The 22751-nt window shown below is 35.1% G+C and overlaps 1 protein-coding gene across 2 annotated transcripts in view; it reads right to left on the reverse strand.

Annotated features, from left to right (window-relative positions):
* The window catches only part of TTC7B (tetratricopeptide repeat domain 7B), a 144519-nt gene that overhangs the window by 91813 nt on the left and 29955 nt on the right, over positions 1-22751 (reverse strand). For both annotated transcript variants that reach the window (XM_056346639.1, XM_056346642.1), the window contains exons 4-6: positions 16167-16297; positions 13975-14096; positions 428-506 (exon numbers count right to left, since the gene is read on the reverse strand). In XM_056346639.1, coding sequence (XP_056202614.1) covers positions 428-506; positions 13975-14096; positions 16167-16297 — 332 coding nt within the window. The remainder of the gene's footprint in view (positions 1-427; positions 507-13974; positions 14097-16166; positions 16298-22751) is intronic.

Below are 22751 nucleotides of genomic sequence, written 5' to 3' on the forward strand. Positions count from 1 at the left end.
ATAAAGAAATGATAACTTGATAACTTCCAAGTTAATAGAACACATATAAAGATGCTGCATTCTGTCCTCACTCCTATTACCTTACAAAACCATGAAACAACACCCTTATGAAATTATGGTAAGTCATAAATAGGGCAATTATGACTAAGGTTGAAAGTATGGTCTGTCAGAGACCAAGCAGTTTTTAACCATATCCACAAATAGGAAAGAGAAATAGCAGACAGACTGGGTATCAAACGTTCCTTTCCATTTTAAGCAATTCACTTAAGCCAGGAAACGTAACCTTATAAAGTGGTAGGTAACAGATCCTAATCAATACACTGTGTATCTGATTATTTGTCTCTAACTCATCCACTGTATTTATACTTTACCTGTCTACTAAAGTAGGAATCTGGCTGGAATAGGAATGTGGTTTAATATAACTTACCATTCGCAGATTTTGTGTGGTTCTTGTTTCAACAGCTCTTAGTAACTCTCTAAATCTACCAACTCCTCTCGTCAAGTTCCTGTATAAAAACATAGAATTTGACAGTATTCCAACTTGGATGTAGTAACACCTTAATATATTACTCAATAAAGTTGTTAAAATCCATGCTATCATTTTTTTCCCTGCATATCATAATGGACTTTTGATGAGAGATACATTTATTTATTTTTTCACCTGAGAACCCCACCACTGATGACTATAACAACATTCCCTGCCAATTTATTGAAAAAAGAAACATTTTCATGATCAGTAGATAGTTCAAGAGAAAGCAAGGAAAAGTGTAAGAAGTGACCACTCAAAAAAAAGGGAAAAAACAAAACTGAAGCTGGTCTTGCTAATACAATGGTTTTAATTTTCAATTACATTAGGCTTCAAAGTATAAACTTGGGGGAAAAAACCCCCAACTAAAACATTCCATTTTAGCTGACACCTTAAAATAGGGATATAAAAAACAAGTAAATCTTGTAGTCCTCAGTGAAAGCAATGTAAATTTTTAAACTTCTTTTCAGAGAGGAGAAGAGCACAAACAGCAAGGCCCACTGTGTGGCCAGAAGAGGACTGGGGGATCAGTGCTCTGTTCTTGACTTTTGGTGTGGCTTCTGCAACTCAAGTTTCTTTGTCTATGCTTCTTCCACGACTACTGCCTGAACAGCTTTTTACAAAGAGATTTATGACCCCCAGAAGCATCATTCATACTAACAAATTCAGCAGATCTGAACTTTCTTCTCGAACTAGGTTATTTTAAATGGTCTTATAGCTTTATCTTTTTTCTTATCTCTGTATCCCAGCTATCTGTTTTTGTATTGCACTTAAATGCAGTTGAGAATATTTTACTTAATATTTATAGTTTGTCTTTGAACTGGTGAAGGACTGGGTTGGCTTTTTGTGGAGATGAACAACCAAATTCTGCAACCTCAACACATAACATAGGACAGTCATTTCACTATGTGAAGTTTGGTTGCAAAACAAAACTATTTGATCAAAAGCATGTTTTGTGTTAAGTCATAGATGTTATGTCATACAGTTGTAGTATCTAAAGATGCAACTTTATGCGCAAGTTGCACAACATTTACTTGCACAGGCTCAAAAGCGAAAAGAAGCATTACACATTGTGCAAGCTTTTCCTAAGTAAAAGCACTACTCCACTGCACTATAAAGCTGATGTTGGAATTGCCTTCCTTACTCTGTCTTTATTCACAAATATATTTAAAATACTGATTTACTGAATTGCAACTTTATACAAATTCAAAAAAAGTCAGCATTTTTACACAGATACTTTCTTTAAATTTAGTTGCAGAATACATGAAACCAGAGAGTTTGATGCAAGAGATCTTTTGCATCAAGAGATGCAAAGATCAAGAGAACTCTTACCACTTATTGCCTGGAGATCTACTCATTTATTTTACTCTTGACATTACATGACAGACGTCATCTCTGTTCTGTTTTATATAATAAAGGATTATCAGCATATTTCAGAAACTTTAGTCTCCAGCACAGACATCTTTCACTAGCCCAGGTTCATCTTCTGAAATACTTTTATATAAAAGCTCATTTAGAAAGGACTAGCATTTCCAAATAAAACCTGTATGAACAGGTTGAAAGTTATGTCAAAGCAAGCCACCAGTCAGTTAAAAAATAATCACCAGTCACACAAGAAATGATGACTGTAAAAGGTCCAGGTCACAGCAGAGCTTGACCATAGAGAGACCAGTTAGTACATATCTTGTATATACATCTAACATGGAAACAACTGCATTAAAGATCACATTTATTCATATATTTCATGCAGGCAGGCCTCTTAATAGTTAATGAATATTACACCAACTTCATATCCTAAGGAAGTACATACAGAAAGTCAATAGGCCAAATTTTAAGAAAACCTCTGAACTCCATGGAAGCTGTATACCTTCAGCACCTCTGGAAAGCCAAAACACATACCATTCAGTAATACCACATGCCACATACAGAGAGCCAAAACCAGACCACTGGAATCCCAGCTTTAAGTCCTCTGCTCTAAGCGCATGTTTCCCATGAATGGAGCTTTCTCTCAAGGACTGTATTGCAAAGTCACAGATGTGTCCTTGTAACAAGATTTTAAAAAAAAACCAGACAGACAGACTTGCCAAAAAAATTAAACTGAAATGTTCCCTGCAAAATTGTTAAATGAGAGCAAGAGCTTGCAGCTAGAAGCACTAATTTCCCAGTACAGATAAAACATATACTATGTAATAGAACTTCAAGTCACAATAATTTAAATCTTTAAGAAATACTAGGAATTAGCATTTTTTCATATGAAATTACAAAAAATAGTACCTATGAAAAAGTATGTAACCTTTAAAAATCCTTAAGAACCTCATGACAGGTTGTTATTAGTTACGTGTTACATTTTTATAAGCATCTACAAAGGACAAACTTGTGACTGAAGTTCTACTGTATCATGGAAAAAGCAGTAAGATTGTACAAGAAAAAAAACCAAATCAACTTAAAATACAGAATTACTTTTTGCTTCATAAAGCATTTAACACTGATCCACTGCACAAATAACCACAAATACAATACAGATTTGTTGAGCATCTTCTACATGAAGAATACTAAAAAAATTACACTTCAAAACTACAAACTAAATCACCCAAAAATTGAGTTAAATGCTTTGAGTAATGAAGCAAAATATACCATGAACAGTATGGTTGATCCCCACACTGCACTGCTTTTAGCAAAGTACATTTCCTGTATTTGTTAGCAGTTTGTAACATCAGAGAGAAGAGAGTGGCAGCTATTCTGGCACATACTTTTTCTGCCTAGCCTAGGAAGCACAGAACTTTCACCTGAATTTCACTACCATGTGCCTTCATGTTAGCAGTTCCGCCCATTCTGACTGAATGCCAGAGCAAAAGGGCAGGTTAACTTAGAAAAACATGTCCCACAGTGTCTGTAAACGACTTTGAGATCCCTTCCATTCTCAAGAGAAGGAATTTTATGGTACATTAATATGCACTCAGAGCTTACACATTTTCAGTAATTTCAGACAAGACAAAGCCCACAGACAGATATCGCTAGTTAGGTATATGTGTGTTTATGACTGCCTCCCATCAGAACATGTTTGAGTCAAATTCTTTGAATTGCACCTTCATAGTTTTTAAAGACCAATTAAAATGTTTGCTGCTTTAAATCTTCAAGATAAAAAAAGCTACTTTGACTCTTTAAGTAGCACTACAACAGTTAAAGACAGAACCAGGATTTAAAGGTATAATCTACTGTTGAAAATCTATATGGATTGATGACCTTTGGAATAATTTTCATCCTTGTGTCTATATATTTGGACCCTAAACCCCAACAATTTATGTTAGAACCTTATTAATTATTCTGATGCAAGATCAACTTTTATGCTTCTTTGAAAATTTCAGGCAGCATTTCTGTTTAAAATACTGAAAATATTTTAACTGCATCTATGCAAAGGTGCTCTTATGGGACAGTAAGGAGAAACTTTCAATGCAGGATCAGAACACCTGAATATAAGTATGTATGCCAGCAGTAGCAAACTTTTGACACAACATGTTTGTCACTATCACGACCAAGAGGTCTCTTCCTTTGGCATCAGACAACAGTGCTTTGGCATTAGTGGTGCAGATAAACCTCACACCCCAGACAAATACTTTTTCTATTTGTGTTTTTAAACACACACACACACACAAAGTAGAATAGAATGAAAGAAACCACTCAATGAAAAGCAGTTTACAATAGAAAGATGTTAGGATGAAAAAAACAAACACTATTCCTTATAACAGAGGGAGAGAGATTAATCACTATCTACTCAAAACAGGCTACAAAAGAAATACTTTAAATTTCTCAGAAAGGTTGATTTACTTTGTATTTGCAGCATATTTTGATAATATCTTCCCCATTAGTGCGAGAATGGCTTTGTTTGGCAGGCATCTCCCTTATGCTTAAAACTAAACCCCCCAAATATTTAGTCTAACTGCCTTTTACAGATCAAAAATGGAATTAGAGTAAATTTTTGCTTAGTGAACTTAGAGCACACCTCACCTGCTCTGCAATTTGGTGGCTAAATTTCAGTACTTCTCCTATTTAAGAGAGAAAACTAAACCCAAAGCCATGCCAGTAAACAGGCTAAGTTATTTATACTAGCCTAACTATTACCTCTCGCTGACCCTTCACTTGCATGATCCTATCTCTTTTCTTACAGCCACATTAGCCATTATCACACCTTCCAGTAAATCAATTAATCTCACTAAAATGACAGCTACAATTCTTTTGCTGCTTGTTTTCTGCTGTTTTGGAGAATGAGATGTCTCCACAGAGGAGCCAAACAAATATTTGAACCATCAAAAAGCAAACAAGAAAAATGCATGCCAGAAGAGTAGGTATGGGGAAGATGAGAGCAGGGAAACCCACTCTACAGTGTCAGGACACTACATGATTTGTTTACTACTGCTCTTGACACCACCACCTCAGCTCCTCCTCAGAATGTTCTTTCATTTAAGTGTATATATATATACACAACACACTATATACGTGTGTATATATGTGCCTGTGTGTACACTAAGTACCAGATTCAACTACTAAGGCACAAAGACCGGATTCACAAAAGGGCTTCTCCAGTTACTGGAGACTGAGTGCATCAGTTAGTTGCACTTTACCTCCTATTATTTTGCAGCTTTCTCCTTTCAAGCAGAGATCTTGTCAGAAAAAGAAATGGGGGTAGATTAAGAACATGCCAAAAGAAATCATAAACAGAAAAAGCCCATTCTTGAATTCACAAGAAAGAAGTGCTAAACATGCCAGAAAGTTTTACTACAGAAGTAAGTTAACAGAGGAAATAAACAAAATAGAATTTACCCTGGTAAATATTTAATATTGTAGTCCACATCAGTCGATTTATATATTATAAATTTTATAAGGTTATTTTATCTTTATTTAGAAGAAAATATAAAATCTCTTACGGAACTAGAAGGAAGAATGTGCAGGACCAAACAGTGATTTTATTTAGAATGCTAAACTGAAGACCTAGGAGGCCACTCAGTTTAATACCAAGCATGATAAAAGCATGGGGAACTTCAGCAGAGTGACCAACACGGGCATGGTTTTACAACCTGTCTTAAAGATTCAAAGGTCTGAAATCAGCAGCAGAAACCATGAAGGCAGTGTACTCTGCCAAGATGCAAGATTTTAAGCAGCAACAAACAGCCAGATGCATCAATGGAAGTGTAACATTTCATAGAACCCAAAGAGCTAATCTGAAGACAGATCAAATATTTTATCAGAGACAGTGCTGAGCAAGGAGAAACAAGGCTAAACCCTGAGCGCCGTATGTGGTTCAGCCCTCCCAGTGGTGACACCAAAGAACAGAAAAGCTGAGGAACAGAGAGCCACCCTTGCAATGAAAGAAAACTAGGGACAACACCTATGAAGAATTAAGCTGAGTCGTGAAGGGGGGCACTGATACTTCACTGACACTGTATGCCTGTTCAATGTGAGAGCTAAAGTGTGGACAGCAGTGTCAAAACAGTAATGTTAAGTGTGAAAAATGATAGCAAAAATGAACTAGGAGAGGGAGAAGAAAAAAGAAAATAAAACCCCCCAACAAATCAAAATAAGAGGTTATCAAACCTCTTTGTTGGTAACCCCAGAGATGTTTAATCTTGAAGCTACTGCTTCTGGTTAGCTAGAGATGTTAAAACAGTTTTCCACTACTTTAAAATTGTTTATGTACCATTTATTCATCAGTATAATTAATAACAGTCTTGCCTTTTATTGCCAACTCTTATATTTGCTATCAGGCTGTAATACTAAAGCAAAGTAGAATGGAGGGCAAGATTTCCTTTTTGCTTTGCACACAATGGCAATTCTGAAAACACTTACTAAGCTGTCTTTATTTTTATATTCTTCACATTAATCATGAACCAGTGTTCAGTGTAATTGAATACATTAACTTGGGGAAAGGCAGGGAAAGAACACCAAACCCCTTCAAATTCACACTATATACAACACACAAAATGTGAGTTGTAGCTACAAACAGGGACAACACTTTCTGGAAAGAAAAGCCTCTGCTAATACTTCAAAATATATAAGCAGAATATTTGTTAGTAAACACCTTTCTTTATACTCCTCCTCTGTTCATTCATTGCAGGTAAAAATTCATGCAGTGTTCCTAAGCATGAGGCTTACAGCAACACATTTCAGGAAGAACATAAGACCACCTCTATAAAACATCCTGCCAATAGTCTTATAAAAATGTCACAGTGAAGTAATTGAGATTACTTCACTGCTGAGTTGCTTACCAGACACACATCTGTTTGAATGTAATCTCTGAGGAGCTACTAATTTCCAAAGAAACTGTTTAAAAATACCCATGCTGCAGTAACATGGGGATCTGGTAAACAGAAAGGCACTGAAACTTTGTCAAAATTATTTATACATACGCGCTATGCTCATGCACAGGAGAGGAATAAAATGCACAAGGGCAGGACCATACACTGTGAGAAGGAAGTGTTACTTCCAACTTCTCATGCTTAAAATACAGTGTAGGAAATGGGAGTCCAGAAAAGGTCATTTGGGACAGTGGGTCAGCATTGGAAGGAGAATTAGGAAGGCCTAAAAGGTCAAATGTAAGAGGTGTACCAATCCCAAACAAAACTATTTCAGTACAAACACCAAAATGCCTGCATATCAACAAGAAAAAAAAAAGTAATTACAAGCACTCCTCAGCAAATTAGCTGTTTAACACATTATCCTAGCAGTTATGTGCTGTAAAAAGATGTGGAAATCAGGAGGTGGAAAGGGAAATTTTCCAGTATTCACCTGAACACATGAAGTAAAGCTTGCCTGCCTTTCAAGTTTCAGCTGGTGGCTAGCATTTCTGTAGCATGTATTACATCGGCAAGGTATTCACAGTAGTGAATACTCACCATGGTCAGTGTAATACTGCTTTTCACCTTAAAAAATTAGAAACAATTTTATAAGTTGTTTGGCCAATGGCAAGGAAATCATTTGAGTAATGGATACTAAAGAACTGATGAGTTTCCAAAAGCCTTTAATCTCAATAACAAATAAAAAGAGACACACACAGCTTCAAACACCTGCACAGTATTCAGCTTTTCTTAGCACTGTATCAGCCTTCTGTTCACTGATTTTTGAATATATAAACATACTGGTACAGTTTGATTGCTACAGCAGTACCTACAGCTTAAGAGCATAGTGTTGAAAAGTCAAGTAATCTGGTAACTCTTTGCAAAAATAGCTTATGAATAGTTACTACTTTTTAATATGAAGACGAAATTTCCTTTAGTACTAGGGGTTTTTTTGGTGATTTTTTTTAAAGGTCTGTACATAATTAGTCTCCTAGTTTTTCCAAGAGCCAGTTCCCTTTATCTCTACTGTGACCAAAACACATGCACTCTTTCCTTGGCAAACTTACCTTACAGTTTAGCAAATCCCTTTCTACTACTATCATAAAAAAATCTAGCACCAATTAGTTCTCCTACCTGCTAATTTCCTCCTTTTGAAGTTAACAGGGTCAATTAACATTTTTGCAATTAAAACTGGCAGCCTCCATAATTTTTAATCAGTTCAAAACCATGATTTCAATATTAAAAAAGAAGCAATGTAATAGTAACCCGTAGTACAAAATACTGAAAAGCTCCATGTTAAACTGTTACTGAAGCTTTAACAGAAATAGCCAAATACTATATTCATAGAATGAAACCTTTTTCTTGGTGAAAATAACTACCATCTGAGGACTAACTGTCCTTTAGAGAAAAATCAGTATATTAACAGAAAGAAACTCAAAAGACTTAATTAGTTGTAAGTTACTGCAGCTCACATTCAGGTGATATACCTCATGAATGCTGTTCACAAAACGCCTAAGCCCCAAAACTCATCAGAATTTGAACCTACATCTTTGGTGACATACAGACCCAACTGGCCAAGGCTCTGAGCAAGCTGCTCTACACCAGACATGTTCTGAGCAGGGGTCTGGCCCAGATGGCCTCTCAGAGTCCCTTTCAACCTGTGTGATCCTATGAATCCACATCTTAGAAGCTGCAAGGAAAAAGGCAAAAAGAAAAAAAAAGAAGAAAAAAAAATAAAAAATGTGTGGCATAGCCACATCATGTAACACCTAACATGCGAAGCAGTGTTCTTCAGAACAGTACCAAAACCAGAGAAGGAAATAAAGACCAGAACATGAAATGCAGCAGTAAAGCAAGCATTTTGGCGGGAGCAGGGGAAGCGCACTAAATAGTCCCTCCCCAGTTTAGGAATCCAATACCGTTTTGTTTGCTGCCCATCACAACACAACATAAAACCAAAACATTGAATCTGATGCTTGCAAAGGCAAGCAACAGCCACAGTCAGCAAGATCTGTAGCACAAGAGCTAAAACCCACTAAGTATCTTCTCGGAAAAAGTGAGCTAGAGTCAGAATACTAACTGCAAATTGTTAAAATTATCAAAATTCAACATCAACTCAGATACTAACATTGCTCTTTCAGTGTGCTTTGTGTAACTATTACAAAAGTAATTTGAGATTATTTTGAATGGAAGTGATTCCTTCATGTTTATATTCACCTTAGTCCTCCATGTAAAACTGACAGGTTTTCTATAATTTCACAATGCATTATTATCTTAAACTCTTTAAGACACAATTCTGAGCAATAAACACAAAGATTGAAAGAGAAAGCATTCCTGATGGATGATTTTATCTGAATATCTGAGAGAATGGTAATTTCCCCTCACATTCAAATATACTGTTTTTCAACAAAAACTAACAGAGTAAGAACAGTATCTTAAATAAGGATAAGAAAAGCACCTGATAAGGCAGATATTAAAGTGTCCTTTGAAAACTCATTTTTGTTAGCAATCAAAAACCAGTGATATTTGTCTCTATCTTGAATATATTCTGTGTTAATTTCCTAACCACACAAACATGAAAGCATGTTTGTGCTTTATTTCCAGGACAAAGTTGTTTTGAAAACTGCAACAGAAGTAATTTCATTTATTTTTCAATATCGTAATGATATTTCACATATAAAGCATACAGTACTTTATAGGATTTCAATGTTTTTGAATGTCATCTTACTTTCTATTCTTTACTTAATGACCAATTTGTTTTGAGACTGATGCAGAATATGCAACATCATCTCAACAGATTCAGAGAGTGATGGATAGCTAGCACTGTATTCTATGACAGCTGGTCATACAGTGTCTTGATGGGCACTTATGTCAAAACATTTACATAAAACCTTCTCTTATGGATTTCATCACTGCGAAATACCCAGCTGTGAACACTGTACAGGTACATGTGTGCAAAAGAAGCACTTATGAATTGGCTTCCATCCACCATCCCCCATTTACTAACATGAAAGCTATATTCCTATGATTTTCCTATTGATGCTATGATGGAAAAAGAAAAATAGGTAAAGAAACAACTTCTACATAGACAACTCCTATACATGAGGAACTGCTTAGAGTCTGGTTTTTTTTGGTTGTGCTTGTCAAACATTTTGTAAGCCAATAAAAATCAATTATATGCAGAAAAACTGGTTGAGATTTTTTGTTTTGGTTTGGTCTTGGGGTGGGTAAATTTTTCATTGAGAAAATGCCAGTCTCTGAGAAACAACTTAATGGAGAAGATTGGGACGGTCTTGCTTCACTGCAGCTGTGCAAGCACAGGTAATGGCAGCATGACGAGTACAGATTTGGTCCAGATCCCTCAGGTTTTGATTCAGCATGTGAACCACTATGGAGATTAGACCAAATTGCAGTCTGGATCCTGGACCATGATAGAGCAATGTCCTTGGAGAAGTTGTGAAATATAGGAGAAGCTACAAAGAAGAGCTCTGAAAGCTAGTGAAGTCTGGTTTTCACATGACAGGCTCCTGGTTTTAGACTTCAACCAGAAAGCTCTTTTGCTTTAAGAGTATACAGTTCCCATACATTTCTGAACACTACTACCTCTAAAATAAAAATAATTTAAAATTCAAGCTTGTCTTGTTTACCTCGTAACATGAATACAAAGCAAATACTAGGACAGAAGAACTACTGGGTACATAAATGGCTGTCCTTTCTCTCTCAGGGGCATTTTACTTGAAAATAGTTATGTTAAGGTCTAATGTCAAAGTTCCTGTGCTCACAGCTTTTCTTGTAACAACGTCAGGACTTTGAACTCCTCCAATCCGAAATTACAAAGTTACTACTACACTAAATAGAAGTTGCATAATCAGCCAGAAAGAAATTTAAAATTACCTATTTCAGAATGTATTTAAAAAGCACATAAACCCTACTTTTCGAACAGCTTCCTCAACTTCTTTGTTACTCATTTCCAAGCTGAAATGTTCCTCTGCTCCCAAGTGAAAAATAGATACGTAGTTTGATACTTTACTAGAATTCTGTACACTTTGGGAGAAAGCATTAATTTCAGATGTGTCTTAATACAGCACTAAAAAAAAAAAAACATTCTTCTGTTCAGACTATTGCCACCATATTTTTATTTTTTTTTTTTATAATTGCTTTTCCATGTATTTTCAAGATGCCAGAACTTAGCGGTTAGGTTTCAAACACTTTGTAGTTTTTCAGATAAGATAATGCATACCTGAAAGACAGTCACTCAATCCTCCACAAAAACTTGATTTCTTGGCTTAAAAGAAAATCTCTGCACAGTTAGTGAACAAAGGGGAAATTTAAAATGGATCAACCAGCTTTCTTGTTAGGCAGCAATACTCCCTACATTACTGCTAAAATTACACTCCTTCAGTTAGTATTAAAGTTATCCTACTTATTTTTTAGTTTTGAAGTGGCATACATGCACAAAAATGATGCTTCCACTTCTAGCGGAAGTGTAATTAAAAACAGTGATTAGCTGACTGCCTTCTAGATATGCACCACCAACAAAAACCTACTCCATAGCAAAAGGACTTAAGACAAATACAATTTATCCAGCAGAATTTGAGAGTTATTTATTAGTACTTACTGGAGTGGAACTGAAGTCTAAAAAACCCAGCAAAAAATACATAAACATCTCCTCGGATCTTTAAGCTGCTCTAACACATAAATTACTGTAGCCACTATGCTGGTAACAGGGTAACATCTGAACGGACTCAAAACGAATGCCAGGTTATAGTCTGGTGAAAGGAACTTTTAATTAAGATTCAACTCTTCTGAATGTAAGCCTCACTTCATAAACATACACAAAAATATTTTACTGCATTGCAATACGAATAGCAGATTTAGTCTGCCTGTAAAAACAGATGGGCACACTTTTCCTCTTCTACTTCGCCCCCCCCACTCATAAGCAGATAAACTCTGGTGATTCCCTGTCTCCTCCACAGGACTGAAGCCTTTCTAACATCTACAGTTTCATTTGCAAAACCAGTTTATTTAAAAGAAATGTTTCCATTTCTAAACTGCCTATAATTAACCTACATTTCCTCTCCTTGAAAATGTTCATATAATCTTTACAATTTTAGATTAAATTCAAACTTGAAGTGTGTTGCAAAGCTTAATGGAAAGGTCTTGAACCGATTTCTGTAAGCCTAACACCAGGAGAGATGACAAATTGAAAAACCAAGCAAAGCATCCTTCAAATGAATGTATTAAAAAGTATGCTATAAATTTGTTCCTATTAGGTAAGTATCAATGTTCTGTTCAGTTCTGGTAAACATAAGTAACAAAATTTAAAAAAAAAAAGAAAAAAATAAATAAAAAAAAAAGACACTCATAGAAGCAGCAACATAACTACCAGCCTGGAACAATGACCATACTAGGAAATCTTGGAGGAACTAAGATTGGCTCTAAGTTAAGAGAGGAAACTAAAGGATATAATGTCAGGAATATGTAAAATAACGATTGGCAAAGAGCTATTTTTCCTACCACCTTGCTTCCTCTCATACCACAAAAAACAGTAGCACTGGCCAATGAAATGGAAAGAAGAAATTTAAAATTAAAAATATAATGTGCATTTAGCTTGTAAACTGCAAGTGTCCATTGTACTAAAGACTGCAAAAAAGATTACATGCTTATGTAGGAGTTAACAAGATCACCAACAGCTTCATTGTGAAAGTGTACATGGAATACAATCAACCTTTCAAAGTTCATACCAGACCAACCAAAATGTTCAAGGAAAAGCACTCCTGTGGGCTGGATGCTCCTTAACCCACTGTACAACTGTTCTGTGCTTTTTTTTGTTTTCTTCATTAACCTTAATCTGCTACATCTATTGCTGATTCCTTTTATGCATATGTCAGATTAAATGAACCATTTCCATTCCTGGCCTTCAATCAAAATTCTTCAAAATGTGGAATTTTTAGCTTATTCTTAACCACAACTGCCACTGGGATTCTTTCATTAAGTATATTTTATGTATCTTTTGTGCACACATCAAGGCAGAAATTCTATTTTTAGCTGTGGTAAATGAAAAAAATTAGCTTTCAGAACATTCCATTCCTCCTGCAATTAAATCATGAAAACAGAACTAAAATGTAATTGTCAGATCATGTGCTATTGCAGCAGTAGTTCATTACTTTAAGAATGAGATTTAAAAAAACTTAGTCATCATTTCCACACTGAAATCCCTAAACAGTTTGAAAACTTGTATAGCATTTGTCACCCTACCATCAGTACATTAAAATCTCGAACTCTTTACAGACACTGCATGATTTCCCTTCATCTCCTGTTTGTGTATTTGAAAGAATAACAAACATTTTTGGTACAAAACAGTAGTCCTATAAAGAATTCCAATATTTTGATCTAACCACATTTTCCTGGTGAAATAAGAAGCCCTGCAAACAAATTTTTAAACTATGTGATTTCAAAAACAAATGTCAGAAATGTACTTAAAAACCATTTGTGCCAAGTTTTGAAGCTGTTAAAAATGGAGAATTGTATTCCTTTTTTTTATTTTCTGTGTTATCTGAATTTATTTTTAGGCTTTTAAGGGAAGCCTATTTGAAAATAAATTATAAAGGATCTCCCATGCAGAATCTAAAAGTATCTCTAGAGCAGGTACAATGGAGATTGTATACTTGTATACATACTGTTGATCTTCATGCACATTTATCCTGCAGCATAATGTTAAAATAAGTGATAACTGAAGAGATTTGGAAAAAAATTACAAAATCAAATTACACAGATCAAGACTTTCAATATGTTATAAAACACTTTCTAACAGTGTCTAGTAATAAAGTAAAAGAAATTTCAAATAAAGTTTAAAGTATTTCAAGTTCACATTTAGTAAGTGAAAATGTAAAATGCTTTCTGTTTAATATACTTTGATAAAACGATTTAATAATAGGTGAGTAAATACAATATGAGTAGCCTTATTATTTCAATTGAAATGTTACTACTTTATTAATAACAGTTCTCATGATTACACAATCTACAATTGCTAAAAATTATGATGCCCAGTTAGATCATACATACAATACAAAGCCTGAACAAAAAAGTGAATATAAAAAAAGGAGAAACCAATCTTACCCATTCTTGAAATATAAAACATGTGCTCTTTGAAGTCCTGTTTCCAGGAAAAAACCAAGTTCTTGTTCATGTGCAGTGGGCCCTGGCTTAGGGCTTCTGTTTTGTATATTGGCATTAATTATCTAAAAGAACAAAAGGGGGAAAAATTATTGGAAAAAAATTAAAGTTTTGTGTACTTTTACACAGAAGTTAATACTTGATGTTGGAGAAATCTTTTTCATTTGTACATGGTGGCTAGTAGAGTATTTGTATACTTAACCTCCTTTCCCAACTAAATACCAATCCTTTTGCTTTTGGCTATACCCTTAAAAGGTAATTTCTTCACCAAGCAGAAATGCCACTAAGAAAAACTGTAGAATACTTTTCCAGAAATTTTTGTGAAGAATGGTACACAAAAGAGAAGTATACAAAAAAGCATATTGGCAACCTTATTCAGTAGCAGGAGGTGATGGTATTCAAAATCTAAAACCCTGATAGGTTTAGGAAAGACTGCTGCAGAAAGCATTAAGAAGATTAAAAGTGATCTCCAGAGTGATTTCCAAAAAACAATTTAGAAACTGAATTTGTATTGCATCAACAGTAAAAATGCTCTCTTAAAACGGACAGCTATCAGTTTTCATTTGCCTTCACATTCACACAGTGTACCAGCCACTAAAAGACAATCTTAAACCAAACAAAAAACCCAAAGCAAAAAACTCTAAGAAAATAAAAATGTGTATATATTTTTAAAAAAGCATGAGTTACTTTTCTTTCCCCCATCGTATCAAAGTTTTCTTTCCCCTTCCTTTTGCTTGTGTGACCCTATACTGTATCTAATAACCCCTTCAAAGACAACTGTCAAATGACAGACCTGAGGCTTGTAAGCAATAAGTCTGAAAAAGAGGGTCAGATTGATATTGCTGGCTCGCTTCATTCTAATAGTACTTACAAGCCAAGAACAGAGCCCCAGTTGTATTGTATTTTGCCCAACCAGATCTCAAAGTCTAAATAAATTGCAGTAGTGTTTAACTCCTAGAAAGAAAGGGTATCAAACATTTTCTTTTCTTTAAAAAAACCCCAAATCATAACACTTGAAGGATTTCTGCTTAAGTGGTAAGGAACAAGACAAGGTTAATGGTATCAAAGAAAACAAAAGGAAATAAAAGAGCCTGTGTATCCCTTTAAATCCAGATAAAGTGCAAAGCTTTTAGATCATGAAGCATTATGCTCTTTACAAATAAAGAGCCTAACTTTATTTTTTCATAATTCATAATCCATAAAACTAGAGGGGAAAACAGTAACTTGCCTAATATTCTGCACAGCTGTTTGTAGGTTATATTTGGTCTAACAATATGAAGCTTGGATATATCAGCTTTCATCAATAAAAAACAGGTCTCCCGCATATCTAGTACCTCAGATTTTAACTGTAACTGTAGTTTCATACATATAATAAAAAATATATTGAGCAGATAAAACGACAAATGGGCTATCAAGTCCAAGAACATTGTCCTAATCCAATTTATCAAGCTAAGATTCATCTGAAGTTCATCTATGTTTTAAAGTCATATGTTTAACTGGCTATCATATCTGATTATTTTTTAATTGTCCCAGGATTGTACCTATTAGCTGAAGTAAACACACTTTCAGTTACTATACTGGACATCCCACTGCTATGTCAAGTGTCTTGCTGACAAGTACAAAGTTATTTCAGAATTTTACCTTCAAGTAGTTTTATAAAGAGGATTTAAGAGCAGTTAAGTTATTGGCTCCAAATAAACACCAACAAGATCAATTTTCAATCTTCATAGCTTCATTTTGAATTGAATTCTTTTTAACAATTATCTGAAAAGCTAGTAAGTATATGCATACATTGTACATACACCAACATGTGTATTTGAAAGACACCATAATCCCATGTCCATAAATGAACTACCGTAGGGTAACAAGAGGCCACAGATCAGCACCTTGAATACATATAGTAGTTCAGAGGAGCTCGGTCCCTTTTTGGACTACTAGCACTATTTTCTAAGAGAACAGTCAGAAGAACAGCTACCATACATGCATTAAGGCGTACTAATTTATTGTCCAACTGTAAGTGTGCATTGAAGTCCTAAGAAAACAAATATATAGATACCTTTTAGTTGAGCTACCAAAATATATTAATGAAAGATGAGCCACGCAATTCTCCAGTTAAGAAAATAACCCCAGCTTACCCTTTCTATCTCCTGAAGGTACAGAAGAGCAATATCCCCAGCCTTCTCGTAGCATGTAACAATTTCTTGTTCACGGTCTACATGGAGGTTGCTAGCTGAAGAAGAAATTGGCAACTTCTCAAGACAGAGACCTGGTGGTGGTGGGAAATAAAACTCGAATGAAGCATTAAAAACTAATGTCATATAATGCTATACCTAAAAAATAGTCCAGGCTAAGCCCCTTTGGTCAGGAGAAGAAACAAAGAAAAAAAATACCAAAAACATATGAAGATATGGTCTTCTGGTACAGACACAAATAAATATATAAATAACAGTGACTCCTTAATAATTATAAAACCAGAAGTAGCAATTTTTTAAAAAGCAATCTTGATATAAAAGACATTATGACAGCCTACCACAAAAATGTCTGGTGTCTTTCTGTACCAGTTTACTTAATATATTAAGTAAATGTATTTTCTTTATGTATCTTCACTTTCCCAGAGTAAAGAAAGGCACTCAAGGCAATAACAAACTTATTAACAGTGCAAGGCAGAAAGATCTATAAAAACATATTTTAAAAGAAAAAGAAGTTAGAAAGCATAATGTTTGTATTTAAATTTATCTTGTGTTTTGAAGGGTAAAAAAAAAGGTCTTTGCTTGTCTAAAGTAAGAACTCAATAACTCTTACTAATCAATGCTATCTCCTACATAAGCCACTTCTTATGGCTTAAAACACAAAAAGTTGTTCTCCAGATAATTAGAGAAAACAGCTGGAAAGGACCTCAAGAATACTAATCCATTTTTCTGACAGAAGAATCAACCAACCCCAGACAGCTGTCTATCCAGTGCCTAGCCTCTGACAAGAGGGATGCCTTAGCCTTCCTACGCAACATATCACAGAACTCAACTATTCTCACAATTAGTATTTTTTCTTAATGTCCAGATCTTCCTCCCTAGATTAAATCACTCCTAGTCTTCTTCATAGAAAGATTATTCCTTTCTTTACAAAACATTTTTTCAATAATTCTCTAGAGAGACAGACACACCTGCAACAAAGAATGTCAGTTCTCACTCTTTTCATGCTTCCTTGACAGCTGATAATTTTTATCTCCTCTGGACACTCTCCAACTGGTTACCTCTATCTTGTCTCACTGTGCCCAAACTGGAAACACAGCTTCAGTTGAGGCCTCAATAGCACTGAGCAGAGATTAAAGACTTCCTGGTTTTGATATAGGGTATTTTTAAAAAATAAAACAATCGGCAGAACTTTAGTGTCTTCCCTTACATATTAGTAAAATGTTCTCTTCTGTTTTGACCTGCAACAGATCATATTTTGCAAGCCAACTGCCTCATCAGTTACCCCATTTTATATTTATCTGCATAATTATTTGTATTTGAAGTGTAGCACTTCAAATAGAACATATGTTCTTAAGAGATTTATTTCAGGTCATCCCTCCAGCTTGTCAGCAGTAAATGCTGATCCTAAAGTGCCCTCAACTGCTCCCACGTTAATGTAATTCACAATTTAAATGACCATATTCTCAATTCATCATCCAAGGTTTTGAGAGTCTGTTGCTGGAGAAACTAAAACCAAAACCAACAACAAAACAGATGTCTGTAGAATGCCAGGCAGTATAAGACCCAGTTTGGAGAATAGTTTATCAAAGGATTTCTGTCCATCAATAATGTATGGTGGGGACAGTATTTTTCATTGGAATTACAATAGTTTTCTTACTAAAACAACTTGAGAAGACATAGCCATGGGATCTGGAGTTTATTGATAAACGCAAAACTATGCAATATTTATGACCTCCAGATTCTTTTAAAACATCTATTAATTTTCAATACCTCCCTGTAGAAGTATAACGCATCTGTATAGAAAACACCATCATCAAGCCGTATTTCTGGCTTGAGAGGATGCCTGAAGTCTGTATCAGCTTTTGGGCCACCTTTACTCTCCAATCTACCCTTTTACCAGTACGAACAAGACACCCCACAGCTGTATTTGCTAGCTATACACCCAGTTTAGACAAAATCCTGACTCCAGTACTAACTGCTCCACTAAAGACAAAATAAAATTCAATATACTTTTCAAAAACCTACCCATTCCTAAAGCACAGCAAACACACAAATAGTCTGTCTGTCTTTTAAAAACCTGCCAAACCTGAGTACAACAGACACTGAACTTCCCTGACATGTTATGGTTTTTACCTAATGTATCTCTAAAAATTAAGAATATTTGAAAATAGAAAGCTAATCTGCTTTCTTTCAAATTTTCAATGAAATAGAAAATATCTGAGAGGGTGGTGGGGGTTTTTTGCTAACTGTAAGTCATAGACTCAAAAGCAGCAAGATTTAACTATAAGCTATAAAAAAAGGTCAAGTTATCTTGCTACTGCAGTAAGCTTGACCAGACCCCCGATAAGAAGATCTAAATGTAAGGTTGATGCCAGATAGAAAGTTTGCAGTGCCCTATACAAACACTTTCAAACTCAGAGGTGACCATAAAATACAATAAATGTGCTGCAATAAAAAGTCACATCACTAAAAGCACCAGATAGTTGTAAGCAGATCACTCCTCCCCACCCCATCTCTCACATGACATGAACAGCCAGTGCCCCACAGTAATCCTTCACTACATGAAACAGATTACTCAACCAGCTATTTGTAGATTTGACTTGGATTTACTATTTCTATTTTTATACTTTATGCCCACAACTATAATCTTTTTAATCTGAAAAATACATTATAAAAACATTCTCTCATTTTAGCTGAGAATTTTCTTTAAAATATGAAAGCACTTCGGTGCTCTGCCAGGAACTTTAATAATGCAGAAGGGAAGTACAAAATTCTAAGTGTCCTTTGATGAAGTATATAATATTATTTCTTAGAGTAACTTTATTATACAACTAGTATTCACTGCATTTTTCCTGGCATGTTTATTACAGCCTGGGAAAGTATGTATATTTTAAGCATGCGATGCTTTGGAGCAGGAAGTTCATGTGGAGAGCTATCCTGAAATGACAACATAACAGGATGGTTTGGATGCTTCATTCCTTGCATCATCAGAACAAATAATTACTATTAAATACTGTATTAAAAATACATCAATGAGACAAAAAACCTTGAATAGATTATAATTTCTATAACCGGTTAAAATCAAAGAGTTCCTCCAGACTACTAATTTATTTTTTTTCTTAAATACAGATGAAATTTAAGAAAGAGTGTATTAAAGTACATAAAAGTATTGTTTAATTTTAAATAACTATAGTGACATAGCAAAAACAACCACATAATATACTGCCCACTTCTTTGTAAGAATACTGTGAGAGGACAAGAAGTTAATTAAAATAGGGATTATTATATTATGCCCTTGAAAAAAGAATGAGCAAGTGGTAACACACAGAACTGAGGAACACATTTATTTCAGAGAAATACATATCGCCCTGAACTACCCACTGAAGACTTTTGCATATATTCAGACAAGTCAGTTCTTCCCTTTGTGCTTGTTCCCACAGCTGCCAGGCAGGAATCTCTGCTATTGTCCCTCAAGAGGGCAGGAATTTCTTTAACTGTTTATAAACTGCTTTGAGATATATGGAAAAGAGGTACATGATACTGCTACAAAATATTATTGCATTTGTTGTAAAGGTCATAGCTATTGGTTTATTTAACTGTGCTGGTTTTGGCTAGGACAGAGTTAATTTCCTGCATAGTAGCTTGTCTGGGGCTGTGCTTTGGATTTGTGTGGAAAACAGGGGTGATAACAGAGGGATGTTTTAGCTACTGCTGAGCAGTGCTTACGCGGCATCAAGGCATTTTCTGATCCTCATACAACCCCGCCACTGAGCAGGCTAGGGGAGCACAAGGAGTTGGGAGGGGATGAAGTTAGGACAGCTGACCCCAAATGACCAAAGCATACCATATGGAATCATGCTCAGCATATAAAGCTGGGGGAAGAAGAAAGAAGGGTTTGATATATGAAGTGATAACATTTTGTCTTCCCAAGTAACCATTACTACTTGATGGAGCCCTGCTTCCCTGGAGATGGCTGAACACCTGCCTGCCGATGGGATGTGGTAAATTAATTCCTTGTTTTACTTTGCTTGCATGCACAGCTTTTGCTTTACTTATTAAACTGCATTAATCTCAACCCACAAGTTTTCTCACGTTTGCTCTTCCAGTTCTCCCCCCCATCCCACCATCTGGGAGTGAGTGAGCAGCTGTGTGGCGATTAGTTGCTGACCAGGGTTAAACCATGACAACAACCTTCATTGGTTATTTTGTTTTATTCTGCATTCAAGAATATCCCATCAATTGATATCGCAAGTTGACTTTGATATTCATTCCTTTTAAGTTTAAGCCCTTCCAGTCAAAATCACCTTCAAGTAAAAGCTTCCAACAAACTGGGTCAGTTTTATTTTGGGAAGACACTTATCTCATACATATCTAGTCCTGATACCAAGCAAGATGACTCCTGAGGGACAAGAAAGTGAGAAGCAGTGAAATGAATACAAGTCAGTACTAGTTAAGCTTACATGTTTTTCAAAGTAACTCTAAAATTGCTTGTCAAAAGAACAGAACAGCAACAAACTGTATTTCAACAAGAAAAAAGTATGCCTGATATTGCATTTACATTGTAACTCACAAAGATTTCTTTCTATCTTCAAAAACTTTATAACTTACGTGTATTTTGCAAAAGATTCAGAAAGCAAACCGTAGATAGTTTTGTCACTTATTCCAAGTGGCATTCTTGTGCTTATGGTCTCAAATCAGTGGCCAAGGTTCCACCAAGTAAACTATTTCATTTTTCACAAACACAAGAACAGACCAGCCCTACCACCACATGTGCACTCAGTGACCACTACCCAAAACCAAGCAGGATTCAGTAAGAAGAAGTAACAAATGTTACAATGTTTAAAAAGTCCCCATGGAATAGATCTGCTTAATTTTAGATAGGCAGCCGTTTTTTGTGATGGACAATAACAGTAATTACTTTTCATTTACAAACCATTAAAAAAAAAAAAAAAAAGCAGACATCAATTCTGTAGAAAAATAGATTACTTAACACTCCCATTTCATTATACACAGTAACCAAAATTACTCTTAAGGTTAAAAGTGAATCCATAGCACAGTTCAGATCTTTACTAAGTACTCCTACCACTCAGACCACTACTGAGACCATTTAAAAAAAAAAAAAAATCAAAACACAAGGCTAAGAAAAGCCTATCACATTTACTGCACTGTATATCTGAGGATTTTCCATGATGCCAGCCAGTACCTTATCTCTAAATTTTACAAACTACAAATAATACTGGACCCCATGGTATATCTACCGTTTTCAGTAGACAAGTCAAAGGACAGAGGAAAAACAGTGGAAGATTATTTTATACTTAAGTAAACAAACATGCTTTTTGCAAGAGAGAGAGAGTGACGCATCAATAGATAAAGTTTTCTGGTTTGCTTCCTGTTTTCCTTAAATGGACAGAAAAAATCCAAGTATGTATGAGTATACAGTACTTTCTCTTCCCTATATAATATGCAAAGCAACACTGGTAAGTGTTCCAAATGCTGCAAACACACACAAAAAAAATAATAATCCCCCTTCATCTCCTTTTAAAAAAACGTCATATTTATCTTATATATTTAGAACAAACAATTATATAAACTATAGCAAACATTTTTTAGTAATTTTAAAAGAGGAACTGAAAACAATCTGAGTTACTGCTATCAAGGAATTCCTACAGTTTATTTCTGAGCTTAGAACAAACACTTCTAATCTCACTGAAGGGAAGGACTTATTTCTATAAGTCCTCAAAGATTGTGAAAGAATTTATTTAGAAAGCAAAGCATGAGTTCTTAACCTCTTCAATTCCCTAGTGGTATTTGTAAAGTAATCATTATAAAGCAAAGGAGGAAAAGTAAGAATAGAGTAGGGAAATATATCGATAACAAGCTACATCTTTCACAGTAAGAATTTCCTGTTTCTTTTGGCAATCTAAAGAAACGCAATTAACTTCTCTGATTTTTCAGGTACCTTCTATTGCCCATCCCCCTATGCCAAGATACAGGCAGGGAAAAAAAAGTCTACAGAATCTGTCAGGATGCAGGATCTCTATGGCTAGTTTCCAGAAAAGGCATCAGAAAGAAGTCAAGCCCCCATTCTCTCAGCATACTTAGATTTAAGGGAAGCTGCTCTGGCTAGCCACTCTTTTAAACACAGACTACTTACAGAGAATTAAATTCCATTCTAGATGACACCCAGAGCAACAGAAACACAACTTCCCAGAGTTGAAGACAGTGTTTTGTCACGTATGCTCACACTGCAACATCATTTCATTAGTACAGCTCTTCTAATGCCATAGATATGCTAGTACTTCTAAGTATCTTGAAGTTTCTCAAAGTTAAAAAGAGAAAAAAAACCAACCCAAAAACCAAATAACAAACACCACTCGTCTGATTTTCTGAAAACAAAGCCTACTTATTAATCCAAGCACTCAATAAACCCATAAGAATATTTAGGGATTTTGTATAGTTTCGTCTGACACAACTGTTGTGAAATGATTGGTCACATTTTTCCTCTAAAGATAATGATATTCAAATCTT

Source organism: Falco biarmicus, chromosome 7 (assembly GCF_023638135.1).
Source record: "Falco biarmicus isolate bFalBia1 chromosome 7, bFalBia1.pri, whole genome shotgun sequence".
Taxonomy (NCBI): Eukaryota; Metazoa; Chordata; class Aves; order Falconiformes; family Falconidae; genus Falco; species Falco biarmicus.